The 21,557-nt window shown below is 38.7% G+C and overlaps 2 protein-coding genes across 6 annotated transcripts in view; one reads left to right on the forward strand and one right to left on the reverse strand.

The window, feature by feature from the left end:
* Nucleotides 1-14,165, reverse strand: part of LOC126485117 (oxysterol-binding protein-related protein 9) — a 520,094-nt gene extending 505,929 nt beyond the window's left edge. For 4 of the 5 annotated variants that reach the window (XM_050108748.1, XM_050108747.1, XM_050108749.1 and 1 more), the window contains exon 1: nt 14,013-14,165. In XM_050108748.1, coding sequence (XP_049964705.1) covers nt 14,013-14,120 — 108 coding nt within the window. In that variant the 5' untranslated portion in view covers nt 14,121-14,165. The remainder of the gene's footprint in view (nt 1-14,012) is intronic. The other variant, XM_050108750.1, reaches the window with a different exon arrangement.
* Nucleotides 14,166-14,534: 369 nt separating this feature from the next.
* LOC126484009 (3-hydroxy-3-methylglutaryl-coenzyme A reductase) overlaps nt 14,535-21,557 on the forward strand; it is a 405,549-nt gene continuing 398,526 nt past the window's right edge. The window contains exon 1 of the mRNA XM_050107329.1: nt 14,535-14,649. The gene's annotated coding sequence lies outside the window, so the exon portion shown is untranslated. The remainder of the gene's footprint in view (nt 14,650-21,557) is intronic.

The following is a 21,557-nucleotide window of genomic DNA, read 5'->3' on the forward strand; positions in this document are numbered from 1 at the left end:
CCGATCTCTTTCCATCCGATTTCCAGATTTTTGGTGTACTGAAGAAAGACGGCTTGGGGGTCGGACGAAGAGATGCAGGCCTGGGTACAACCATGGCTCCACAGGCAAATGTTTTTCTATGGAGGCATTGACCATCTTGTCTCACAGCGGCTTGAATTCTGGAGTACAGACATTTTATTCATTACATAATTTACCTATAACAAATACTGAGAGGATAACCATTAATTCTCTGCGATATAATAAGAGTTTTATGTCACTTATTTTGTTCTTCGGGAATGATATATCTCGAAAATGATTGACTTATTTATACCTAAAATGGCAACCGCGCGCGCGCAGTGACACACATAACCCGCGCACTTTTGGCGCCGTGCGGCGCACGAGGCAAATTACGCGACATACTGCACCCAGGATTTCGGCAGAAACGTCTGTTACGGGATTCGGATTCGTTCTGTGCGCTGCTACATATGTAATACCCGTCTAAATAAGGCTAGTCATCCTCGCTTTGACCCAAGAGACGGGGCTAAACACCTCGATACCATAAAGTCTATATTTAAAACCCTCTAGCACTTCATGCGCTACCAAAGATTCAGAGATCCCACCACTGGACAGGCATATGTCTCCAACTGACTCCTACTACTTCCACCGTTAATCTCCACATACAACAAGAAAACTCTTCAACGCAATAAGGAAAACAGTCACACAAAACGTCACATTCTAATTACTGCGGAAACGAACATAGTTTATTAGCTTCAATTAAATCTCGCGAAGTCTGCTTCATTCACAAAAAAAGAACTCTATCCAGTCCGTGATCTGATGTAAGGCCTTTGCTTTAACTGAGCATGCGCATCCTCAGTCAAAGGCAACAGTCGCCTAGAAAATCGGGAAGTGAGTAAGCACAATTTCACGATGGCTCACGGGAACGCAATTCATAACGCTTGTAGATCTTTCGACCTGGAAAAATAACTTAATTGATGACTCAGGATCACCAGTTAACGATTTCTAAATACAATACGAAAACACAACTACCTCAGAACGCACATGAGGGGTGCTGTCAGAATCGTCGACTTCGCAAGATCCAACCCGTCCACAAAATTATTTAACATTTATGCCTTTTGGCCAATGCAATCAAGACCAGAATAAGGGTGCTGCCTCCTGCTATGACCTCTAGAAGTCTCTCCGCAATGGAAAACACCAGCTGTCAAAGGTAAATCACTGGACCTTGAGCCGGGCTCATATTTCAACATAGGTCCATCAACTCCAGTCTGAAGAAAGTCTACTTCCATCAGAAAGCAACCCTGTCATAGACAACAGCCATGGGAAAGCCAACAGGAGCGGTCCAGAAATGATATGTTACAACAGTATAAGACATCACATTATCCCTTTTAATGCAAAACTGAGTAATCTGGTTTTCATTTTTCCATTACATTAACTTTTCCTCTTTCAATAGTTTACTTAACAGGAATATCTGAAAATTTCAGGTTACAGCACCCAACTTTGGCAATGAATTGTGTATGTGGAAAGATCCACATATAACAAGCTGGAGAAGTAAATTAAGGAAATTGCTTACAAAACATCTGTGCGACACAGATTAGAATACTTTTCAAGTGTGTAGGGTTCTATATCAAATGATACTAACAGGGGATATTGGATGCATACAAATAAGGACAGCACAAATGGTCACAAACAGGTGTAGATCCAAGGTTTGGTTCTGAGGAGAGGGATTGTTGTAGTTTGAATTTTAATCCTTCCCTCCTCACTCACACACACACACACACACACACACACACACACACACACACACACACACACACAATGTAATTCACTCTAGCCCTCCCTTTCTGATGAGCCATACATGCCTAAGATTTCAACAACAATAATGACAATTAAGTACATAAAATTCTTTAATACAATAATCATTTGTTTACATTAGTGCTTAGTACATCACAAAAGTATAGATTCCAAGGAAATGCGAAATAAATATACATTATTTGGCAAGCATTTGTCCTAAAATTTTGGGAAGTCCATTTGTCATGCATATGAAGTAAAAATTTTCACGATTTTGATGACTTCATAACTTACACGGTATAAAATGGAAGTGTACCGTACAGTATTTCACTTAGGACTTAGCGCTAAAATTGCTAAGATTATGCTCACTATGTGAGCATGTGAAAAGGGGGAATGTATGTATGTTTCAGTTGTTTCTGCCTACACCCAGTTAAGTCAGCTTTCCTGCAATTTCGTCTTACTGGGGTGTCTTTCCCGTTCTGTCTTGAACTATGCATGGTTTGCTGGTTCCACCAGTGGACTCTCAAGCCATGTCAGATTTGTTGTTGGCAGCAGGTGCATCTTTAATAGAAATGCCACCTCAGGTTACCTTTTCCTGGCTACAAAGATTTCTGCAACCATTCACGCTGCAAGCCCACCCACATGGGCTAGCCCTCACGAAAAATATCCCCTGTTGAATGAAGTTGGTAATTTTTTGGAACTTACACGGTTTGATACTTCATTTTCATGTTACTATATTCTCTAAACAATAGCTAAAAAGTTTATATATATAAAATTCCCCCTCCATGCCATCTTCTCCTATATATATTAAAAGACTTAACTGGCACTTGTTTAAAGATAGACGCAAATTATCCAGTGAATTCCTATGTGCAAAGTTTCAAGAACTGCCTTTAAGGAAGGAATTTAGTCATCAAGAAATCAACAGAAACAATGAAAGGTTGCAATGAGTGTGGCAGAAGTGATACGACCATACTGAACGACGATGTAAGCCTCAGCAACACCACCATACAAACCAGGTACCAACTGAATCAGCTCATCCACTGTCTCTTCAAGGTACCTGAAACTGTCATAGGAATCAGGAAATTATGAGTCATACGCTGATAGAGAAACTCCCAGTACTTTGAGAGCTGCTACCCACTTCTTTCTTCGTATGTGCCTAGTAGACAGACATCATTACACCCGAGACCTTTTTTCTTCCTCAACACTATGTAATCATTTGTCATGAAAATTCATCTTCCCTATGTTTCAGGGTTTTTCTAACTTGAAGCAGATAATGTTATGTATCTGTGCACTTTTATCAGAAGTGCCAGCCCAGGCAAACATACTTTAGTTTCCGGTGTCTTTAAATTTCAGTGGCACTCCACAGAAGCCCTCTGTACTCTCCACATAACTGTGTCCCAAGAATCAGCATCCATTAATATTCACAATTCTCCCATTGCTGATTGTTCAGTGTGACATACCAACTGCTACAGAATCACTTTTGCCTGTCATACCAAACACCTTCAAGAATATGCCTGTAAAATTTATTTCTGTGCTTCAGATTATGAGAAACTGATACACTGACAAACAAAAATTTACAGCTTAACAAGGAACTGAAAGATGTAATTTGATGTATCACTTATTGATTGATATTGCTATTTCTTTATTTCCACTGGTGTGCAGCAAACTGTGCGAAAAGAAATGGCAATCTTCAAATAATTTCACATCATCTGTTGAACTGTTGTCTGTTTCCCATATGCAAAGACTGACTGACAGTTTTTTCAGTGTGGCAGAGCATCACTATTACTCTGTAGTAAGGAACAACACCTATTTCATCTACCAGCACAAAAACAAAAAATGAGACTAGTAAGTAATACAAATTATGTTAGTGATTTAGGCTTCACAGCAAGTGTTTGTGTTTTCATTTTAGATCAGGAAACCTTCTACCAACTACTTCGGAAAGAACACACAAACACAGATTAGAATGTTATTTACGCCCAGTCTGAACTTTACCAAGATGCCTACATGCTTCACTTGTGTGTGGTACATGGCATAAGCTGGCAATGCATGTCCGTTGTAGTCTGGGGTAGTATGGAGCTGTCAATGATCAGTTATTAACCAGATGACACCTTTATTCCAGAAAATATAAACTTCTCACATTACGTGCACAGCTATTCCTTTACGTTCTGCTTGGTCCGGTATTGGTGTCTGTTATTTATGTGTAGAAAACTTTATGCACTTTTTATCCTGAAGTACCTATTCAGGAGTTTATCTGAAATAAGGAGTCGTCAGGGTTCACATATAAAACTAGAGCATAGCTTAAATCTAGGTTAGGTTGGAGGTTATTAACTTGGTTGAGAGTCGATTAACTTAATGAACGTGAATACTGCGTCTCAGTTGTTATGACAGAACACCATTAGCTATTCAATTCAGCTCCTACGCCATCTTCACTATAATTCATCACACTTCAGAAGTGTTTCCAGCACACACTTCATTACAAGTGTGTAGGCTGGCTCTCTTAAAGTTAGACAACTATATTTCACTCTTGCACAGGAAGGAGCAAAGTACATGCCCATAAAAATGTTTGACCATCTTCCTGATGAACTAGATGTTGGATAATGAAAACTGTTTCTTTTTAAATTAATGTCTTCCTGCTTGACAGCTCTTTCTATTCAACAGTTGAATTTATAGATAATTAAAATATATCCCGGGCTGCATTTTATTTATTAAATTGTATTGCAGATTATTTAAGTAAAAATCCAATTATGTAAATGGTGAGAATGTATTTGCATTCTTACCATGAAAAAATATGATAGTTGTAAACCTACTGCCAGATTGTACATCACAGGCCATTGTCAAAAACATAGTCCTAGTAACGTAGCGGAAACATGCGAATAAACAATGAATTTTTTCTGTTGGTTGTAAACAATCGCATTATTATGAGTGAAATCATCTCTAAAACGAAATTACAAACATAGGAAAGAGATTTATTACTCTATTGCCAGCAGGACGTAAGTATACAAGAAAAGATGTGAGAGAAAATGCTAGCTTTTAGAACCTGATTACACCAATGGAATAAAATCAAGTGGGCAAAAATGAGTGAAATGGACAACTTTGTTGATTTCCTCTGATCCCTTCTTTCTTGATATAGTCTCAGCCTTATGTAATGTGTGCATTTAGTGCCTGTCATTCTAGTGAATGTTTCCTCACGAAAGAACCCTTGGGTCTACTAGACAGTTTATCTGCCACTTTTGTGGACTTTACCAAACCACTGCTGCTGCATTACTAGTAGACCTTTATATAGTTGCAGTTGGTATTAATCATCCAGTACTCTAAATTCTGAAAAACACCCCTGTATTTAGAAAAATTTGCAGTGCGAAACACTATAACTAAAAATTAGGGAATAAGTTCTGTACAATCATTTCCCCTACATAGAATATTACTATTTAGATTCTGGAAGTGAAACCCATAAATAATATAATGTAGTTTACATATAAACAAAATGATTGGGGGAGTGTTATGCATACATGAAATGTATTCATAATTGTAAATGTGGACAACCATGAGCTTTATAACGGAATTACAACAATAAAAATTTTTGCTGGACCAGGACCCGAACCACGTTTTCCCACTTACTGCGAGCAGTCACCTTACCATTAGGCTATCCGAGCTCAACTCAAGGCCAGACCCAGACTTCCATATGTACCTACTATGTATACTCATACATCCATTATGTATATTCCTGTACAACCAAGACATTTTACTTATAGTTGCCCTGTGTTGGTGGATAAATGAAATACTGCAGTGAATTGTGTATTTTTTACTTGTATGTCTGAAAGAACAGACTTTCTGGATGATACACAGTTGTATGAAATAATTTTGCAAGTATTAGCTGACTGTGAATTCTTTAATGTCAACTGTATTAGCTACATATGCGTTAAACACATGCGAACATTTGTGTCAGACTGGGACTTGAACCCACTTACTTGAGCAGTTGCAATAACCACTTTGGCTATCCATGCACACTCACACTCATTGGACTTACCCAAACTCACATATGTCACACTGTTTACATCAGGGTAGTCAACATGGTCCTTACCACTCACAAGTGGGCATTCCAGCTTTCGTAGTAGACAGTACGTGGTTTTACAAACATTTTCATTAGGTTTTCATAAAACTGTCATAAGGTATCTGGTAAGTTATTATTATTATTACTATTATTTCTTTACTTTCTCAGACGTTAGGTCTGGTTAAAAATGGAAAGTGACGCGAACCTTGATCAAGCGTCACTTCCTCTTAATTGTACGGTATATGTTATATTGCATTTAGGAACTTTCGGGTAATTGAACATGTATCAATAATTACGGATTTCTGTAGTTGTATATATAAGTTTGGATGTAGCTGTATTGCATTGATGTACTTGTGGATATTGTGTGGTATGACTCCTGTAGTTGATAGTATAATTGGTATAATGTCAACTTTATCCTGATGCCACATGTCCTTGACTTCCTCAGCCAGTTGGATGTATTTTTCAATTTTTTCTCCTGTTTTCTTTTGTATATTTGTTGTATTGGGCATGAATATTTCGATTAGTTGTGTTAATTTCTTCTTTTTATAGGTGAGTATGGTGTCAGGTTTGTTATGTGGTGTTGTTTTATCTGCTATAATGGTTCTGTTCCAGTATAATTTGTATTCATCATTCTCCAGTACATTTTGTGGCGCATACTTGTATGTGGGAACATGTTGTTCTATAAGTTTATGTTGTAAGGCAAGCTGTTGATGTATTATTTTTGCTACATTGTCATGTCTTCTGGGGTATTCTGTATTTGCTAGTATTGTACACCCGCTTGTGATGTGATCTACTGTTTCTATTTGTTGTTTGCAAAGTCTGCATTTATCTGTTGTGGTATTGGGATCTTTAATAATATGCTTGCTGTAATATCTGGTGTTTATTGTTTGATCCTGTATTGCAATCACGAATCCTTCCGTCTCACTGTATATATTGCCTTTTCTTAGCCATGTGTTGGATTATTATTATTATTATTATTATTATTATATGCTTTAGCTTACTGTAAGTCTGCTTTATAAAATTTGTCAAGTTACTTCCCTGCTTTGTAAATCACCATTACTGAAGATCTGGTGTGCGGATACAAAATTTTGCTACTACCAGAGTTACAAAAGTGAACTGTAGTTGAAAATATTGACAAACCCTGTTCTATATCCTTATGCCATAGCTCACTATATTCATCACCTAATACATTATTAATTAAATCCCGCCCCAAAGAGAATGAGACTACAAGGACTCAAGACCGATGTTGCCATCGTATGCCCCACCACGCTTTTAATACTTACTTACATGTCTGAAAGAATGGACTTTGTGAATGATCCACAGCTGCACAGAGTAATTTGACATTAGCTGATTGTGAATTCTTTGACATGAGTTGTACACACTACCTGTTAGTGACACACCAAAATTTCTGCTGGACCTGGACTTGAATCTCGATTTCCTGCTTATTATGACCAATAACCTTAAACATTTCGGCCTGAGGAGCATGCATGGACAGCTGAAGTGGTTAAGACGACTGCTCATAATAAGGGGGAAATCCAGGTTCGAGTCCTGGCGCAGCTAACTTTTTCACTTTACACTAATAGGCTGTACATCGGGTCAACGGAAGCGTCCGATTCCACCCATACACTTTGACCCATGACGTAAGGGTGTTGGGGTGTGTGACGTCATTACAGCAAGCAGTTTATGAGCTAGTTAGTTGTAGGTGTTGGTTTTTTCGTATCAATAGTTATGGTTGACCTATATAGGTCAAGGGAAATGACCGATTCCTGTAGATTTTTGTAATTTTTTTTCCTTTGTCATTTTGTGCGTTTTGGGATCATGGTGTTTTTTGTTTAATGTTATACTTAGCTTGCCCCCCTCCCTAAAACTGCCAATTTCCCCTCGGATGTCTCATTAGTTTGATTGTATTTTTGGAGGGAGATGTTATTGTCTTATTTATATGTATTTTCGTGTTTCTTGCCGTGTGTAAGTAGTGACATCACAGGTGCTATATTGGAGATGCTTAGAATAGCCATTTCCGCCATATTGATGATGTCATGGGTCAAAGCAAACAGGTGGAATCGGACACTTCCATAATCCGTTTACATCTATACTTAATACACTCACAGCCAGAGAATAAATTTTGAAATGTTTAATTTGATTATGAGTAGTTATAATTCACTATGTAACTTTTCAGATGTTAACTGAAAGACCATTTTGATTAGGCCTATGTGAGAAATAAGTGTTGACATAATAAATATAAAGATCTTAATTATCTTAACAGTGTTACTCTCATAACGTTTACTTCCTTTCAGAGACCTATAAAAGTTCCAGAGCTCTAAACTTTTAAGTGCAACATGGTATTTCCTCAAAATCTGATTTACAGTGAAAGATTGTGAAGTGTAGCCTGGGGTATAAAGTTAGGATGGAAGATAACACTATGGTTGAGAGCCAGCAAAATCAATGAATGTGGTTATGAAATAAATGCTGTGGTAAAAGATATATATATAGCACAGTCCCAGGCACATATTTAACCCTATCAGGGGCACATGTTTTGTCGCAACTCACCAAAGATTGATTTTTTTTTTCCCCCTGTCATATTAGAATTGTGATCAACTGATTAAATTTATTTTTTGATAATTTTATTTAGTGATTTAGGACCAAGAACTAAGGTGGTTCATATATCACCATGGCACCTTTTGTGAGGTATTAAAACTATGGTGGTAAATGGATTTCCCACTTCCCTTTTGTGAGCTGTTACGTATTGCCATTACATGTAGAAATATAATGAACAGTGTTTTCTGTTTTATTTCATGTTTTCTTTTATTTTATTTAAAATAAATTTATTAACGATATTAAACTTTACTTACCACAATTTGAGAATAATTCTAGGATCTTTATCACAGAATAAAGGTATGAGCTGATACAGGTCACAATACTGTATATTTCAGAAGCAAAGCTATGAGTTCTGACTATAGTAGTTATCCCACGACAAACAGAAACTGACTGTTGTACCAGTCTTCATACAACTGGTGCAGTGGACTGCCACAGGATGTCAGGCATAGACAGAGGTGGTAAGAGATATTCCCAAAAGCTTTGGGATACTCCTAAGTAGATAGTAAGTATGCTTCCCAAGGATCGCAAATGACAGATTTATTTGGTGGTAAGTGTGCTTCCCAAGGCCCTTCCAGAAACTATTTTAGTGGTAACCATACTTCCCAAGAATCATTAAAACACCGCTGTTTGATAGGATCTATACTTCCCACTGTGCTGAAGGCTATATTTCACAACAAACAGAAACTACAGCTGGTGCAGCAGACTGTCACTAGATGCCAGGAGCAAACAGAAGTGGTAATACATATTCCCATAAACGCTGTAAAGAAATACAATTAGTGGGAAGAAAAATGAAGGTAAATTCAGGAAATCTGAATCAAATAATAGACGAATTTCATATAAGTATTTTGGTCCATATTACGAACACACGTAAGCTTCAAAAATGCCAAGGGGAATCACTCTTATCAGATATCGTAACTTTCACCCAATTCATAGTATATGCCACATTTGTCTCACGAGTGAAACAGTCATGATAATGTGTCATAAATAGTTAAGATTATCATTTAACTACAAGTGAAGTTTATCACTGAACTGTTAATAGACGAAAACAAAACCATCATCTGCATTTTTCCACTAAAAATATTGATGAATTATCTAATATCGTATTTTTAATTGTACCAAACTCTCTGCCTTCAACCTCCCTTTAAAAATATCTGGAAAGAAAGGCTACACATATTTGTACATAAAAAATAATAATCTCACCAGATGAAAACTTAGTCAAAACCCCCCCCCCCTTCCAGGAGACATGTTTTTTACCCCGAACATTGCCTCTGTCTTTGATAATGGTCTTAATTTGGCAAGCAAGAGTGTCCGTGAATTTCTTTAGCTATGTTATGTCCAACTGAAGCCGCCTAGTGATGATTAGATCCTGCACAGTCACAAATTTGCAGGAATTTTGATTGTTATGTATAACTTTCTGTTCCAAACAGTCCCCTACATACAATATGAGATTAACATTTGGTGATTTAAAAGGACAGTTGAGATGTGACGGCGTGCCCATGGATCATCAGACTAGGAACATATATGTATGACCCTGCGAACATAACTGTAATAATCTTGGAAGACGGATGTGTGTATAGAACTCATGATGTTGATGTTGATGAAAGGGCACTACTTGGCCACTGAGAATGTTGGAATAAATATCCTTTTTCATGTTCACAGTAATTTGAATTAATAGGTCCAGGTAGTGGTGCGAGAAACATGCCACCTCCAGCTTGAATTACATACTAAACACATGGTGGTTCAAATGTCTCATTGGGCCCTTGGTGTACTTTATGCGTTGCATTTAAAAAGAGGCAAAATTGCGACTTTCTGCAACACATGCCTCTAATCTCCTACAGTCCAGTTTGTGTGTTGTTTGATCCACTAAAGATCTGCAGCTCTATAAGCCACTGTAAACAAATGTATTTTACAATGTAGCCAATGTCAGATGTCTACTACAAGCAGTTTCCTTCACAATGTTCACTAGAAAACTGGATTAGATGGACTAGCATTCACTGGCAGCAGTAATTCCTGTCATATTTGAAATCAACTATCAATGACAAGATGCAACACTTGTCTCTAGTCCCTGTCAGTTACTACCTTTTTATGACCATTTTTCATATGCCATTCTACCTAGTTGCATGTGGTACACCATTCCTCACATATAAGACGGGACACTCTGGGTTGATACATCAATAAATCTACAACTTCATATCACAGTGTATACATCAGAGGCAGCTAATATGGCAGGCAACCTTAAGGATTGTAAATTTGTACAAAAACGTTGCCCTCATTTGTTCTATGAATCAGACACATATTTTCAAAATCAATGTGATTACATTGTTTCTATGAAAAACCAAAATAATTACTCAGTGATAAATATAATATAAATGAAACCGGAGTACATATTGCCTGTTCACATTAATATTAGTGGTTCTGTCTACTGGTAATGCATAGTGGCTACTGACAGCAAATCTCATTGGACAAACCATAATTCAAACTGCAAACTAGACTCTACTCAGCTGTTTGACAAGTCACAACTTCTGACAAGACTCTGTAATTTTGTAAGTGAAATTATTTTCACTTTTTACTAAGGAAAGACACATTTCTAAACAACAGTATCTAACAAACAATGCCAAACAATCCGTTTAATATCTGGCATTGTTTTTAGAAACAAGCTCAGTTGTTTCAGCCAAATCACTAAGTCAATATGACAAAAAAGATTATTGCTTAAAACGACACTGTGCAAAATGTTGTAATGAAAGTAAACTGCAAAATACAAGCTTAATTCTGCGGAGATACAGAAACATTCTGCTTGGTTATTGTTGAACACTGCTACAGACAATAATTACATGTAGCATGTGACACCCTACTTAGTATTGCATATTATGTACAGTTGTAGTCTAACCCTTTCCACCTTAACCCTCGCAATCACGTTCTGATGCAGGCCCGAGTCTTTTGCCTTGGTTCTAACCAGTGTACAATGATTGTACACATTCCTCACAAGATGCTCCTCTACATTACCATTCAGTGTCAACACGTCAAAAAATTCGGAATGGAAGTGGGTAAATGCTGCGACTAACATACTTTATAGACATCTCAACAACCAGGATCTCGAGAGAAAAAAAATTTGAACAATGACAGATAACCAATCTAAAAATACTGCTAAGAGCAGTGGCTAGATACATCCACTTACTTAACTAAAACTCAAAAAGTTGTGGCAAGGTCTTCTCACGTGTTCAGAACACAGTAGTAAACTGAGTGAATACGTATTATACTCCCTCACACCATAATTCAAAAATCTTGTTTAGTTTAATGGAAAAAATTCTAGTGAACAAATGGGCATTGTTATTGCTTAGTTGCAATCATATTCTAAATCACACAAAACTGACAACATCTAAAAAAAACACTAAAAACATTGCCTCAGCCTGTACATAATGAGACAATATGTATTACTTCTCCCGGTATCCAACTTTTTTGCATGAAACAGTGACTAGTTATTTACTGAGTTTTTGAAATAGTTAGAACAGTTTCTACACCCTGAAACAGTTATTCATAAAACATATGTGCACGTTTGTAGCATGCACTTCCACTTATGTAATATGCAAAATAAACATATAATGAAGTATTATTAAGTAGATTGATGTGTATTACTTTATTCAGTCTGCATTAGATACTGGTAAAGTTCCAGAAAAGTAAACAATATTTGTAAACTCTCATCAAAAAATTCAAACTTAACACGGAAGGAAGATTAAAGTTTAACACCCTTTTGCTGATGGTGTCATTAGAGATGGAGCAGAATCTTTAATTGTGGAGAGACACAAAAAGAAGCTGGCTATGTCCTTATCAAAGCTACCATCGCAGCAATTGCATTGAATTATTTTGTAAAAACATGGCAAAACCCAACATAGATGGTCACTGATGGAGTGAGTCCAATGTCTTAACCACTGAGCCACTTTGTTTAATACACACAACACGAGGATCACATGTGGCAGCCTCCAAACTGTCTATGGTGGCAAACCACCACAGAAAAGCTTGAACTAGATATAATAGGAATGTATCATGACAAAGAATGAGCCAGCCTAGCAGTACTAATGGAAAAATATGTAGATATGTTCAACAAGACTTACAGAAACACACTTATGAAGGACAACCATCTATTTTTAAATAGTGGTAAAATCCATCAGACTGAACCACTTAAAAAGGTCAACAAACGAACAAGAGCAGTATTAATTTTTCATGCAAGAAATTGAACAAAATATCTTTTTCTTTGAGAAAAATGACAATGATAAACAAAAATTCTAATCACAGTATAAACTGCAATGACCTGACAGTGAAGTTGAATAAACATCTCTCTGAAGAAGTTTTGAAACTTAACATATATTAAATGAGAGCTCATGGTGAAACTAATGGACACTACTGCAACCCAGACATTCTTTATTAATGGACTGTTATCAAATATTAAACCTATAAGAAATTTACAAATATATAATACTGCAACTGAAGTTTGTTACATTCATACATATAGGAGCTGAATGAATCACTTCACAGCAATAACCGATAAATTTAGCTCTCTTCCTCATAGCATGAACCCTGTAGAGAATACTGTGTTTCTATTTTATTTACTTTTTTTTTTTTAGTTGCCAATCCAAGAAAACAATATCAAGTCCAAACCAAGACAGTAAGATAAACTCTTTGCATGATTATTCAAAAGAAATGCAGAGTATTAACAATTAATTCGAAAAATAATTTTGTCATGGTGGAATTTCTTGGGCTTGATAGCTGCAGAAATTGCTGACTACAAACCTCAATAGCAAATAATTACTATTTCTTGCAGGCTACACTAGGCTTGAGTAGAGGTAACACATTTTCAGAAAAAAATGAACTACACATTAGAACCTTCGCAGCGCAGTGTAAGAAAATAAAACTGTGAGTAAAGGAATAAATACTTGAACTGTGAGAAAAAGAATAAACACAGTAGTTCTCTAACATATCAATTGTTACCTGCATTTAAATTTATTCGTAGCATATGCAACATGTGTGTCCATCATTTTTCCTGCACTTAAAAGAAGTATCAGAGAAAAATTGACATAAAAATTAACTACCTGCTCAGAGAGTACTCAATTACTGAAAATACTTCCTTTCACGAAGTCAGTATTCTAGCTGTACCGCAGATTTTCCTATGTTTAGGAAATCAGGAATTAAAATTTGCTGGTTCTCGTAAACTAGGGAAAATGCAAGACTACAAACTCAACTGGAGTAATCAGTAAACATTTTCTGTGATTCTTGTACGCACATACATCACAGTTGTGAATTACAAACCTTGATGTTTACAAACGCGGATCTCGCAATAGCGCGCAATGACATGAGAGGCTTGCAACGCCGGTAATATTAACGAACGACATTTCTCAGAAACGAATATGAATACCACTATGTCGTCTACGTTAAGAAAATCACTTCAATTTCGATATTCTGTTTAGTCAATTAACAAACAACCGCATCATCTACGAATTATGACAGTTGATGTTTACAGACATGCGCACTTAAGAACAAATTCCAGTGTATGACAGAAATGTGTAATGAAAAAATAACGCAAACGACTTACGGTGTAGTAAGATAACAGGCCGGCGTTGTCATCCAGCACGAACCATCTGAATTGCCATCCTTTCATCACATTTGTCCACTTGCTAAGCGAACCCTCCATGGTAGCCATTACGTCTGAGCCAGACGACACACAAGTCACAGCCTGCTCGAAGCTCGTATCACAATCCAGTGAAAAATATTTCGACATAGTCATTTGTTTCAGTACCACAATATTGCTATTTGTCAAATAAATAGTCATTTCACCGTTACGGATATTTCGATGATATTCTGCTCTATATTTAAAAACTTTTTATAAAATTAGCAAGAAGTATTGAAGAATTTAAACATTGTTGTTTTAAATACAATCTGTTACTGATGGGAGGTAAGAGATCTTGCGCCAAGGAAACTTCTCCACAGTTCTCCAACTTCTGAAAATAAAAGCAAGAATAATGAATGGCTAATAACTATGGATTTTCGCACGAAAGAGAGATATTGAAAACCACCTTTATTTGTGTCTTTACCATATTCTTTGATTTGTACATATCTTCAGTACCTTTGGCAACTGAGGCGTGTTCGTGCGGAACGTTGTTTATGTAGTGTGTTTTGAAATTTTGCGGCGATGTTTAACTCGAAATATATTATTAGTACATGGCAGTTGTGTAAGTACGTTGCACTGTTTTGCGCACTCCGTATTTAACGGCAGTTTTCACCAATTTATGCAGCAGCAATATGAAAATTTTTGTTTATGATACGAGAAAGTTAAATATTACCTTATACATTGCCGATTTAACATATTTTTTCAAGCGCTCGATGCTTAAGTCACTTCGCAGACTTCACCTTACGATATGAATGTCAATTACTATTCGTAGAATACTAATTGAATGCTCTACTCGTTGTTCGTGTGAAGAGATGGATATCTTACATTGAACATAATAGCAATGTTTGATCCTTTGGTATCTGTGTGCATTTAAGTAACCAATTACGTTGCTTTTAAGAAGCAGTTCAGTCAATTTTATGTACACGAATGAAAGCAAGTACATTTACTTCAGTCATCGCTTAAATATAAACACTAGGTATTGTAAGTCATACTATTGCCTTATACATAATAGCAAATCGCACATCTAAATACAGAATTTAACAGTTTCCCAAATCTGCCCATATCACCTAGCATGGTAACTGAATATATTTTTTCTTCCTCACCTCATGTCATTCTCACGGCATCTTTCTCTTAATCCTTCCATGTCACCTACGCTCTCCAGTCCACTCCCATCTCCACGTGCGTACAAATATATGATGCCTGTGTGTGTGTGTGTGTGTGTGTGTGTGTGTGTGTGTGTGTGTGTGTGTTTAAATTTCTTATTAGATTTTTCCCCTTTTGTTAGAATCTATCATAGCTGTGTATTAGTTACCTTCACATACCGACTCTACTCCATAAGGGATCCTGAAATTATCCCCATCAGTATTTATGGATTCATCCAGGGATCATCGGGAAATGATGTAGCAGTTATCATCTTAACACAGTGTAAAAGAAAGAGCTCGTATATACAGCGTGATTCTGCATGTTTCGCACTATGCTAGTATGAAAGTGTGTCGTGGAACTAAGATACGAATTTAAACATAACAGTAGTTTTAAAATACACATATAACACATCCACTGTCTGCTATCTTCCAGTACTTATTACTTTTCCGTCTAGTTCCCACTGCCACTGTTGTCTTGTATAAACAGAAAATATTCGCATTTTTCGTGTCCCGATAGACGCATTTTTCAACGGTTCCTCTCATTTCCCTGCTGCAGCAGGGCATGTAACTCATATGAACAGCAATGTATTGGTCAGTAAAATTCAGATAGTTCACTTACAAGGGAAACTCCCCCATCGCACTTCCTCACATTTAATGGTAAGATGGCTCAGTGGATAGCCCATTAAAAACTGAACACAGATCGAACAGGAAGAAAGTGTGCTAAACTGTCTAAAAAGAAGCAAAATGGAAACAGCGAACGGTCCACGCCCAAGATATGTAACATCAAGAGAATCGGCAGAACTAAGGCATCGTGGTTATGTGGTCATAGTGTTGGAAATGCAAAGCGAGAGATCCGTGTTCAAATCTCCCCCTTGCCATATTAATTTAATTTTTTATTTTTTCCTTCCACAAACTTATGAACAGTCAGTCTGGTCATTGACGTGACTGTCCGCTGTATTATTCACGTTTGTGTTTGTGTCCAGTGACCAGACGGACAGTTAATAACTTTGTGAAAAACAAAAAAAGAGAGATTTGAATACGAATATCCCCTTTTGCAATCCATGCCGTGAGCCCATAATCAAGACGCCTTGGTTCTGCCAACTCGCTTGATGTTGCATGTCTTGAGCTTGGAACGTTCACTGTTTCTATTTTGCTTCCTTTTTCACAGTTCAGTACACCTTCTCCCGGTGTTTATGCCCGATCTTAGTTCAGTTTTTAATGGGCTACCCGCTGGTTCATCTTAACACTAAATCTGAGGGAAGTGCAATGAGGAGTTTCCCTTGTTAGGTGAAATGGAAGTAACGCAAAACTAGTTTTACACATCATACCAGATTTCACGTGTAGAAAAATTTTGCATGTGCATCACTACTACAACAAGAGTTTCCCAGATGATAACGGGGACACTTTACAGCATATTTCTTCTTGCTACGTCGCTTTATAAACTTCGTTTTTACCTCACACCGGACTGTACGGTCGTACTTTAAGTGCACCTGTAGATAACTTTGAACCTCTGTATCTGGAAATGGATAAAAATGCGAAGAAAGTTATCAAGGTTGTTCGAGATCGGGATCTTTTGGAGTACATCGTAAAACATACAACCATTTGCTGCAAATAGCCGTCGCGGAATCCGCGGCTAGGTTTTGGTACACTCCATATTACAAGCTTTTGGGTGTCTCTCGACAACGGATAAATATTTCTGAAAACGAGAGTTGGCCCTTCTAGATAAATGCCCAGAGAGTGTTGTCGTGGTCTTCAGTCCGAAGGCTAATTTGATGACGCTCTCCTTGCTACTCTATCCTGTGTGAGCTTCTTCATCTCCGAGTAAATACTGCAACCTACATCCTTCTGGATCTGCTAATTGTATCCATCTCTTGGTCTCCCTCTACGATTTTTACCTCCCACACTTCCCTCCAATACTAAATTGGTGACCCTTTTTGTGTGTGTGTGTGTGTGTGTGTGTGTGTGTGTGTGTGTGTGTGTGTGTCATCAGTCTACTGACTGGTTTGATGCGGCCCGCCACGAATTCCTTTCCTGTGCTAACCTCTTCATCTCGGAGTAGCACTTGCAACCTACGTCCTCAATTATTTGCTTGACGTATTCCAATCTTTGTCTTCCTCTACAGTTTTGCCCTCTACAGCTCCCTCTAGTACCGTGGAAGTCATTCCCTCATGTCTTAGCAGATGTCCTATCATCCTGTCCCTTCTCCTTATCAGTGTTTTCCACATATTCCTTTCCTCTCCGATTCTGCGTAGAGCCTCCTCATTCCGTACCTTATCAGTCCACCTAATTTTCAACATTCGTCTATAGCACCACATCTCAAATGCTTTGATTCTCTTCTGTTCCGGTTTTCCCACAGTCCATGTTTCACTACCATACAATGCTGTACTCCAGACGAACATCCTCAATGACTCAAAATGTGCCCTATTATTCGATCCCTTCTTTTGGCCAATTTGTGCTACAAACTTCTTGTCACCCCAATTCTATTCAGTACATCCTCATAGTTGCGTGATCGACCCAGTCAATCTTCAACATTCTTATGTGGCACCACATTTCGAAAGCTTCTATTCTGTTTTCGTCCTAAACTGTTGATTGTCCACCCTTCAGTTCCATACACGGCAAGACTCCATACAAATACCTTCAGAAAAAACTTCCTAATTTTTAAATATATATTCGATGTTAACAGATTTTTCTTCTTCAGAAATGCTTTTCTTGCCATTGCCAGGCTACATATTATATCCCCTCTATTTCGGCCATCATCAGTTATTTTGCTACCCAAACAGCAAAGCTCATATACTACTTTAAGTGTCTCGTTTCCTAATCTGTTTTCCTTAGCATCCCCAGATTTAATTCGACTACATTTCATTATCCTTGTTTTGCTTTTGTCAATGTTCATCTTACATTTTCCTTTCAAGACATTCCGTTTAACTGATCTTTCAAGTTCTTTGCGGTCTGAGTCACAATTGCGATGTCGTCGGCAAACCATAAAGTTTGTATTTCTTCTTCCTGAACTTTAATTCGTACTCCAAATTTTTCCTTAATTTCCTTTACTGCGTGTTCAGTGTACAGATTGAATAACATGCGGGCAGGCTACCATCCTGCCTCACTCTCTTCTCAACCGCTGCTTCCCCTTCATACCCCTCGACTTTTATAACCGCCGTTTGGTTTCTGTACAAGCTCTAAATAGGCTATCGCACCTTGTATTTTACCCTTGCTGTCTTCAGAACAAACTAGTTTCCCGAGGTCAGCTTCTACCAATGTTTCCATTCTTCTGTAAAGAATTCGTGTTAGTATTTTGCAACCTTGTCTTATTAAACTGGTAGTTCGGTAATTTTCACACCTGTCAGCAACTGCTTTCTTTGGAATTGGATTATTACATTCTTCTTGAAATCTGAGGGTATTTCGACTGTCTCACACGTCTTACACATCGGATGGAAGAGTTTTGTCATGACTGGTTCACCCAAGGCTATCAGTAGTTTTCACGGAATGTCGGCTATCCCCGGGACCTTCTTTCAACTTAGACTTTCAAACCTCCGTCAAATTGTTCTCGAAGTATCATATCTCCCATCTCATCTTCATCTACATCAATTTCTCTTTCTATAACATTTCCTTCAAATTCACCTCCTTCGTACAGGCCCTCTATATACTGCTTCCACCTTTCAGCTTTCCCTTCTTTGCTTAGGGCTGGTGTCCCATCTGAGCTCTTGATCAACTGTTTAGTCTTCATCACGCACTTGGTTTCCGGTGTAGTGCAGTGGAAGTGCACTCAGATGAGGAGTTGGTAGCCGTTCGTTTGCTTTATGGTTTAGTAGACAGTAATGGTCGTAGCGCTCAGCGTTTATATCGGGGCAAATTTCCAATAGTGCATATTATGCCGGTTTACGTTACCGCTGTTGGTGAATGACGCTTCGTCGCTAAATAGAACGCGTGCAAAGAATCTGTCATCGTCCCGTAATTTCTCTTGTGCCCAGTGGCAGAACCGTACGCGACGTTCAAAGTCGTCGCCATACAATTCCTGGTGCATAGCAATATGGTCCGGGTGCAATCGATGTTGATGTAGCATTCTCAACACCGACATTTTTGAGATTCCCGCGCAATTAGCCTGCTACTGATTTGCGGATTAGCCGCGACAGCAGCTAAAACACCTACTTGGACATCATCATTTGTTGCAGGTCGTGGTTGACGTTTCACATGTGGCTGAACTCTTCCTTTCCCTAAATAGCGGAACTATCCGGCGAACGGTCCGGACACTTGGATGATGTCGTCCAGGATACCGAGCAGCATACATAGCACACGCTTGTTGGGCATTTTGATCACAATAGCCATACATCAACACGATATCGACCTTTTCCGCAATTGGTAAACGGCCCATTGTAACACGGGTAATGAATAACGAAGCAAATACCGTCCGCACTGGCGGGATGTTACGTGATACCACGTACTTATACGTTTGTTACTATTACAGTGCCATCTATCACCGAAAAAAGTAGTCCAACTAAAACAGTCATATTTCCTTACGTACTATACGAATATGTAATAAAAATAGGGGTTCCTATGTAAAAAAAGGCAGTTGATATCCGTTTGACCAATGGCAGCGCCATCTAGCGGGCCAACCATAGCGCCATCTGGTTTCCCCCTTCAAGCTAGACGAGTTTCGTTCTTTGTAGTTTTTTCATTTGATGCTTTTTTCGTGAGATATTTGGCCCGGTCACTATCAATGGACCACCCTGTATAGACGATTTGTAACCAACTAGTTTCTTGTAAACATTCTCGAAATGTGCTGACCAGGCTTTCTGAAACAATTGCCCCTCAACGAGATTATATAGGCTAGAAATCAGTATCTCAACAGAATTCAGTATCTAACTGTGGTTTAAGATTGGAAAAATAATATTGTCTGAACATTCCTTAATCTAAAATTACAGGAAAATGCAATACGTATCAGTAACGATCAACAAACAAAACTCACCTGTTTTTGTCGGTGTTGTATTAAACAGTTCAGATCCTCTGGCTACAATTCTGTAAATTAATGTTTGCTGTGTATTAGCTGCAACAGAAATATCTTTCCTCGATGGAAACCTCATGTACAAGTTTGTGCATGTTCAGTCTTTTCACCAAGCACAAGGGCTGCCACCTGTTTGGCTTGTGAGCTCTGGAGCGTCGAGAGTACTCAGGGACGGTATTTCCTGACGTCTCCAAGGCCTTTAACTACGTGTGGCACGAGGATCTCCTCTACAGATTTTTTGTACCAGGGATTCGATGCCACATGTCAGACTCATCGCGTCATATCTGCGTGACCGGACTTTTCACGTTCGTGCCGAAGACGGCATCTCTAGCAATAAGCCTATACGTGCGGGAGTGCCGCAGGGGTCGGTTCTCGGCCCCCTGCTGTACCCTCTGTATACATTCGATGTACTGCACACGGACAGGATATCCCTTGCACTATGTACGGATGGCACCGCACTCTTCGCGCGTTCCCTAAGGATTGACGTTGTTCGCCGCCGATCACAGGAAGTATGCGATGCCCTGGGAGCCTAGGCACGAAATGGCGCCGTAAGTTCAATTCCACCAAAAGCCAGGCTGTCGTAATAACACGACGTAGAGTGCCCATGAACCTTCAGCCGTTGCGATTCATGGGTCGATGGGCACTTCACCTGGAAGCTGCATATTCGTGCGTGAGGTATGGAGGGGGGGGGGGGGGGGGGAGCGCATGCACGCTTGAAGCCACTTTATCCCGTATTAAACCTAGAATCAACACTTCCTCTGCACTGCGGAATTTTGCTATACATGGCACTGATCCAACCAGTGCTAAAATACGCGTATGCAGTGTGGGGAAAAGCAGCCGATGCACACTCTGCGACTCACCTTGCACTTACCGCGAGACTATCCTGCCGGGGCCTTGCATGAGGAAACAGTCATCCCCATGATTAGGTATAGCATAAAACAGACTGATCGACGGTTCTATGAAGGGTCGCCGCAGTCTGACAATCGGCAAATTTCAAGACTGGGAAGCCACCAGCACAGATGACGGACCACCAGATGGCTGGACCTGCTTCGGCAGTGAGATAGGCAGAATGCAAACGCGTCAATGCTCCAGACGCAAGGAGGACAACCACAACAGTTAGGTCAATAAAAGCAACACATAGAGGAAATACGGGAACAGTTACACGCAACTTAGCTTGTACAAAAACAGACAGGGCTGTCTTTCATTCGACAACACGCAGCAGTTGCGTGCCGCGGCCGTGCCGGAAACCGAACTGCTCTGCGGAAATCAGCCGCTTCCTGTTAACGTGCTCCATGAGCCGTTTGATACAATTTATAATTAAATATATTG

This window comes from Schistocerca serialis, chromosome 6 (assembly GCF_023864345.2).
Source record: "Schistocerca serialis cubense isolate TAMUIC-IGC-003099 chromosome 6, iqSchSeri2.2, whole genome shotgun sequence".
Taxonomy (NCBI): Eukaryota; Metazoa; Arthropoda; class Insecta; order Orthoptera; family Acrididae; genus Schistocerca; species Schistocerca serialis.